The sequence below is a fragment of the Gossypium raimondii genome, chromosome 8 (genome assembly GCF_025698545.1).
Source record: "Gossypium raimondii isolate GPD5lz chromosome 8, ASM2569854v1, whole genome shotgun sequence".
Taxonomy (NCBI): Eukaryota; Viridiplantae; Streptophyta; class Magnoliopsida; order Malvales; family Malvaceae; genus Gossypium; species Gossypium raimondii.
The window spans coordinates 56,426,526-56,434,066 of NC_068572.1; the positions used below are offsets into that span (position 1 = coordinate 56,426,526).

Consider the following 7,541-nt stretch of genomic DNA (forward strand, 5'->3'; position numbering starts at 1 on the left):
AAATGGATTCCCACCTTAATTAATAAATTATTATAATGATTAATTAAAAGTTCCACAAAAAAATAATAATGAAAATGGTAAGAACCCTCGTGTAGTGCACTTCTCGATTCTTTCACAGAGCTCCATTGTTGAAACCAACCAAAAACCTTTCCTTTTTCAGTTTTATAAAGTCCTTCTCCTTTCTTCCCAAAAGTCCAAGCTTTTTCCTTCTCGTCTTCGTCAATAATTAAGGGCCATTTTCTTCCTCGTTCTCTCAAATAATTTTTCTTTACATTTTCCCTTTGATTTTTCTTGTTTAACTAATTTATCTCTTGAATTTTTCATATAGCTTCAATCTAACATAGTTGGTTGCTTGTTTTCCGAGATTCAACCATGTCTCATATCCTTTTTTTTTCTTTCTAATTTGTTTGATTAATACATAATTTATAGCTCTTAAGCTTTGGTATTTCCTGGTTTCTGTTTTCTTTTTTGTGTTAATTCCTCAACTCAAGCTAACGGGGTAACCAGAGAGAACGAGATCGAGAAAGGGCACAAGCCAGAGCAGCCCACAAAGCCAAAGGTTCCAAAGACGATGGGTTAACCCCTGAGCAACGGCGTGAAAGGTTCCCTCTTTCATTTTTACCTTTTCTTGAATATCTTTAATTGTGTGCATTTTGCGTCTTCGTTTTTTTACTTGTGGCTTTGAGTCGATGGACAGAGATGCAAAGGCATTGCAAGAGAAGTTGGCGAAGAAAGCGGCTCAAGCGACGGTTGGATCCGAGCGGCAAAGTGGGATTAAAAACAAGAAATAGAAGTGGGACGTGATTATAGATTGCAGGATAAAAGAGAGAGTGTGATTATATTAATTGGATTGGGAAAATCGTGTCTTTTGTTTTTTATTTTAACAAACACTTGGTGTGCATTTGTTTTAAAGTGGTTTGCAAATGGAATTTGATTTCCTATTTGAACATCATTATCTAATTGATTGTCTTTCCAATTCTAAACTTCAGAAATTCCAGCTGATCATTCAACTAAAAAATTAGCCTTTGAATAAGTTTGATTCAAAATAATATTATGAATCTAACCCATGAATATTATAAAAAAAATTATAAATGGGAAGTAAGATTTTGAAAAACCCTTTTAGCTACGTGAGAAAAATTATAAAAAAATGGAATGAGCAATGTTGAAATATGGGACCGACAAAAGAGGTAAGGCGGTATAAGTTGTAATGCTAACATTTACACATTCATATACTAATGTAAAACCTTATGCTTCCACTACAAGTAAACTATATATATATCATCAACATGTACCCTGTATCAGATTCTATGCTAGTCAGAGTCAGCAATAACCAGAGAGATGATCAACCACCATAATCGAGAGGGGGCTGGAAAGGGCCGCGAATACTTATCCTTTGGTTCTCATAATCGTGATACTGCCTTTACCACCTTCGGTACGTATTTTAGTTTTGCCAACGACAAGCTTCCCGGAAAAAGCTGAAGTCGGTAGATCTTCGTTGCTTTGTTTCGGTTTTGACGGTGGGGGTGTTTGGATTCGCTGGTTTATATCCTTGAGGGTCACGTCTCCGTGGAAACCGCAGGGTTTAATGAAAGCAAATGGGTAGGCAATTGAAGATGGCAGTTTAGTGGGCGGACATATGAATGACTTCCTACCTAAATAAGCAAAAACACAATGTTCTTACGTGTTGATACCACAAATAAGACGTCTCAAAAGCATAACGAACACAAAGGTTACCTTTGAAAACAACATTTTGAGGGGTTTGAGTTGCCTGTTTTTGAACAGCATCGGGGCCAGACTCAGGTTGGGCATTGAAATACTCTATGAACATAGAAACAATGTTGTTAAAAAGTGAATAGAACAACTCGTAGAGAAAGACGACAATCATGAAGGCACGGAACAGGAATCATTTACCCGAAATATCGATTTGAATGTCAGATGAGGTGTTAAGGTTCCTGAATCTCATATATTAAGGCAATCAGAATATATTAATATAACGATGAAACGAAAATGTTGAAAACCCATAGAAGCATACATATCATTAGAGCTAAGAAGCATCTCCGCATCGTTGAAATATTCAGCAAGCCACCCTTCACACAACTGATCTAAGCCCTCATAACTGAAAGCCGATGCATCCTCTGCAAAATGTTGTTACAATTAAAAACCCGAGTATGCATTCGATTCAAGTTGATTATTATTTGTACGAAAATGGAAAACCTGAAAATCCAGCAACCCGCTGAGACGCATCAGGTAAAACCTCTGCCAGCAACTCATCCCTCTCCTAAACATTGAAAGAAGAAACAAATAAACAAAAGCATGTAAATAACACAACAGGAAAGCAACTTGATACCAATCCAACAGAACTCACTCTTGATTTTAGAAACGTAGATGGCATTTCATCACAGAAAAGGGAAGAATCTACTTCAAAAGTGTCGAATTGAAGCACTCTACGTCTTTTAAGTCGAGAAGAGGTCTCCCTCGTATCCTCAGTTTCCTTGCTAATATCATCTGAAGTTCACAATCTTACTATTACTTTAAAAGAAAGAGAAGAACAGATGTTATAAAAACAAGAAAAGTTTCAAAGAAAACGAAGGAAGAAAACTACCATTACAAGTATAATGGTATGAGAGATCACCACATTCCTTAACAGGGGTCGTTTCATTGAACATGTAGGAAAGGTCTTCCTCATTCAGGGTCATCGGAGTCCATACACCTTGGGATGCATCTGCATAGTTATTATTCATACATCATTTTGGTTACTTCAAAACTATTAGCTTGAAATCATCAACAACAGAGGCAATAATTTACCAGAATCAGAGTTCTTTTGAACACCATAATTCTCCGCATGCCAATCCCAAGGACTTCTTGTATTGCTACCAATCAAATAATAAACATAAATATACATACATACATACATACATACACCCACACACACGCGCACATACATGCACGCACACCCACACACATAGCTGAATGATATTCAGGCCAAAGCAGAGAGAGGCAATGCAAATGGACTTCACAATGAATCATCCAATGCAGTACCTAAAAGTGGAATCCATGTTTACATCTCACAAGCATTAAGCAAAATCTTACATTGGGTTTACAACAGTATAAGTTCGTAATTAAGTCACCAATTCACCAAGATAATCCATCCATCATATTACAAGTCAATTATGAAACAACAGCAAACAGTTAACATTTCCACCTCAAAAGTAAAAATTGAAGCATTGGATCCAATAACAGTGACTCAAACAAGCATCCCATGTAGAATCACAGAAAGGATACAATGTTATTCAGCAGTGATGTTTAAGCTAATAAAAAACCACAAAAAGGAAAACAACAACAACAAAAAAAAACACAGTGACCCCCACCATTTTCATCAGAGCCCACACCTTCATTTCACTCTCTCAATTACCCATTTCAGTCACAGTAAAAATCAAAGCAAACCCATTTCTAAACGAAGCATTTAATCCATAAAAAAAACTTAAAATCAAAGAAAACATAAGTTCATCCCCAAATGAAATGCTAAAAAAGAAAATAAAAAACCCAGAAACAAACATCAGAAACACATGCATTTTAAACCCATAAGAACACGAAATAGAAAAAGGGAATTTACTGATCATTGTTGTAATCCATTTCTTCAGCTTTCCTTTCAAAACTGAACCAAACCAACCCTTCTATTTCCCCTTTTTTTTTTCTCAGTCTTCACTTCTTCAACAACACCGCCAAAAGTAGCCGTTACACAGAGATCGACATTTTCCTTTTTCTCTAAGTCTTTCACTATTTATCAAAGGCAAAGGGAACGAACCCAACAACACGAATTTCTTTTTTCCTTTTTTGCTTTTGACGAGGGGGGCGTGATACACGGGATATTGGGCTGCGGTTGAATCAGGCGCGTGGTTTTCGGGAATCGACAAAAGCAGCAATGGTATATACACACACACACACACACTAAGAACAACGTGAGAGAGAAACAAGGGGTGCTGCTCTGTAAGGAAAAGATGGGATCGTGCTTTTAGTTGCGGGGAGAATAAGGTGACTATCATCGGCTAAAGATAAAATGGGTCCCTTTATTCTGCCATTAAAATCAATGAAATTTATTGAGTTTTTTTTATAGTATAGATATTTATTTTAGGGTAAATTTACACCAATGTCACTAAATTGTTAGTTAATGTACATTTTAGTCACTTAATTTTAAAATGTTAAAAAATAGTCACTAAACTATTCAGAAGTTTTAATTTAAGTCATTGGGCTGATAATTCCTTTTAAAAGTGCAACTAACGAGCTCCAAGCGACCATTCAGTGATCAGTACCCATTGACAAGTAGAATAGCATACTTTAGATCTAAGTGGTTGTCGGAGATTTAACCCTTATTTGAGAACTTTTGTAAATATTAAGTCCTTATATCAGCAACCCCTAAAAGGTTAGACCAAATTTAAGTCTTTAACCCCCAAAAGTCTGAAATAAATTTTTTGAATTATTCGATAACTTAAAATGAAAAGTTTTCAAATAGTTTAGTGATTATTGTATAACTTTTTAAAATTAGATGATTAAAATATAAATTTAGTAATTTTGGGTGTAATGCATGTGGACGAATTCTATAGTTGGTACTAAAATTGGGTGTTTCGATCGATGAATAACAGATAAAATCAGTGTAATTTTCCATTTATCATTAGTTGGAGTTAATGGATTTGGAATCGAGATTTTCAATTAAAAATAAGATGTATTTTTTATTAAATAAGTATCACTATTCAATATGGTAAGTAGTACATGAAAACATGTATTTGTTTTATAATTTGTGGCTCATAATGTTTATATTTATTATATTATTTTTATTATTTTATATCTTTTATATAAATACATACATGATTAAATTTAAACTCATGCATTAGTTTATTTTTCACTCAAATTGTGATTTGTGAATATATCATAATTTAATATGATTTAAAAATTTAATATTTAAAGCTATAATAATAAGAATGAATCCCACAATCATCATAATTTATTCAGACTTGAAAGACAAAATAAATTTCAACAGGGCTTATACATAATTTATCATTAAATTAAAGCTGAATTTTTAATTTTTTTAAATTCACCCATTTCTTTTATTCAATTTATCTCACCAACCAATTTATTTTTACTAATTAAATTGATTTTGTATTAATTATTTGAAATTTCTAACTTTCAGTATGTGTGAGTTTAAAAAAGTTATCAATTTTCAATCTCGTCCTATGAGTTTCTTTTCTAGAATTATAATTTTGAATATTTTTTATTTAATTTATAATTCTTTTCATTAATACTATGAGATGTGTCTCGCATTTTCAAACAAATCAGAGAAGAAATAGAATCAACATCACGATGAGGAGGAGCACGACGTCCCAACAACGCGACGGATGACGTCCCGCCGTGGCGACATGTACTCAACTTAAACCGGGTTTCTTCTCCTAGTTAAACTCTACCATCTTTTTCTAGTTAAATTATGATTAGTCTAGGAATATTTTAGTCATATTAGGACTTTAATATTAACCTATTTAAAGGTTGTAACCCTGTTTAGAGAGTTAACCAAATAACTATTTTATGAAGAGTTTTGGAGAGTGTTTTTTTAGATAACTTTTTATACGGGTTTTGAGTTTTGCTCTTTGGATTATTTTCTCCATCTTGTACTCCTTTTCGACTTTTGACAGTTTTTAGTGAAGCTTTCTTTTCCCGTGGTTTTTATCCTCTTCGAAGGAGTTTTCCATAGTAAATTTTGTGTGTTCAATTTTCTCTACTTTTCTTACTCATTGTTTATATGGGTCAATCCCCAACAAATGCAAAAGATTAACAAAAAAAATATTCACAATCTTTACGAGATCTCATGAATTTATTAATTCCAGTTAGCGATAAATATAAAAAAATATACATGAATTTTGATCTAATATGAAATGTCATACATGAATTTTGATTTTGTGTGACTTTATATATAAAATTTTAGCTTGATTCAATTTTTACAAATCATTAGCGACAGTATTGAATTAGCACCCTTTTACGTTGATACATTGCATATACAAACGACTATATATTAATCCAATATGAAGATAAATGTATATATTTATTTCTTAAAATGTATTTATGCCAGCTACAACTCACACAAACGACTATATTCTTCTTTGTGGTTGTAGCTGGAAGAACAACAAAAAAGCTTCAGGTATGCCATTTAGAACCCCCAATGTTTAGCTCATTGGTTATAGGTATTTATCTTTATACCCACGTTGTGATATCGGATCGTAAGAATTATTTACTAGTGATGTATGTGACGGTAATCAAATTTTACAATGATGTGTGAGTTGTACTAAAATTGAACAATTAAAAAGAAAAATATCTAGACCTTTCTCTTTGTCTAAGGTTAATGGACCCTTTCAAATGGAAGATCCCTATAGGATATCAATGGATCTTGTCAACTAGACATATGGATAATACAGATTACATTTGGCCAAGCCTATTAGCCTAATTCTAATTGTTTTGTTTAGAAGTAAAGATATTCACAGGGTAATTCACTCTATTCAGTTATTTACAATCGAGAAATATTTGATTCTCTTTTGGATAGGTTCTGATGGAGAAGGAAAGTTGGAAAGCCATCCAACGTCTATTATTGAAGTCACCTGATCTTATAGTACCTATTTTTAGACTGTCCAGTGTCAAAGTTAATACACTTCCCGTCTATATTTGAATTTTTTAAATTGACTTACCATATTTGATTGTTGAATTTTATAATATAAATTTTAATTATATAATATTAAAGGTGTGATATATCGTTTTTATTTCACGAATAATTTTAAAAAATTGACATATATATTTTTAAATATATATATTTAAAACATTTTACTATACTCTTATACTTATCAATTTTTTTAATATTATTTGTGTAAATTAAAAATTTCATAGTATGTGAAATAATTTTAAAATATTAATAGAAATATTATTATTTTTAATTAAGTCGAACTCAATTTTACTTTTCTTTTTAAGAATAAAGGCAGACAATTATTTTTAATTAAGTCGAACTCAATTTTACTTTTCTTTTTTAAGAATAAAGGCATACAAATAAATAAATTAAGGTTTTCTTTTCATTTTGAAAGTCAACCCCTTGCCCTCTAAATACGTCACGCCCATATTCTGGACCCACAATGCGGTTCAACAAGGGCACAAGTTAATGGACTTGTATTTTCTAAACTAGAAAAGTAAAAGATTAGATTTCAAATTTATGAAAAAAATATGAATTAGGAGCATATTTTAATATAATTTAATTTTTAAATTTATAATATAGGTGTTCCATAATCTAATATATGTATTTCTTTTTTTAAATGGTATCATAATAAATTTAGCTCCTAAAATTTTGTCATTTTGATCTTAATTTTTTTAAATGAAAAATTGATAGAAGGATTTTAACAACGTTGATGTGGCAACCTACGTGCTATGTGTTAGTTCATATGCATTTCATTGCCAAAGTAGATATTTTTAATAATATTTATGTATTTCTTCTTTTATAAAATACAAGTAGGTTACTA

At 31.9% G+C, this 7,541-nt stretch overlaps 1 protein-coding gene across 2 annotated transcripts; it reads right to left on the reverse strand.

Moving 5' to 3' along the window:
* Positions 1-1,104: 1,104 nt before the first annotated feature.
* Positions 1,105-4,066, reverse strand: LOC105792357 (protein XRI1). 2 transcript variants are annotated; one of them, XM_012620893.2, is made up of 9 exons: positions 3,614-4,066; positions 2,806-2,870; positions 2,603-2,722; positions 2,366-2,505; positions 2,215-2,278; positions 2,033-2,135; positions 1,912-1,952; positions 1,735-1,818; positions 1,105-1,652 (listed from the first exon to the last, which is right to left on the reverse strand). In XM_012620893.2, exons 1-9 carry the CDS (start codon positions 3,631-3,633, stop codon positions 1,387-1,389), a joined length of 903 nt encoding a protein of 300 aa, XP_012476347.1. In that variant the 5' UTR covers positions 3,634-4,066; the 3' UTR covers positions 1,105-1,386. The 2 variants fall into 2 exon arrangements, with proteins under 2 accessions (XP_012476347.1, XP_012476350.1); XM_012620896.2 differs by lacking the exon at positions 2,806-2,870.
* Between the last annotated feature and the right edge of the window lie 3,475 nt (positions 4,067-7,541).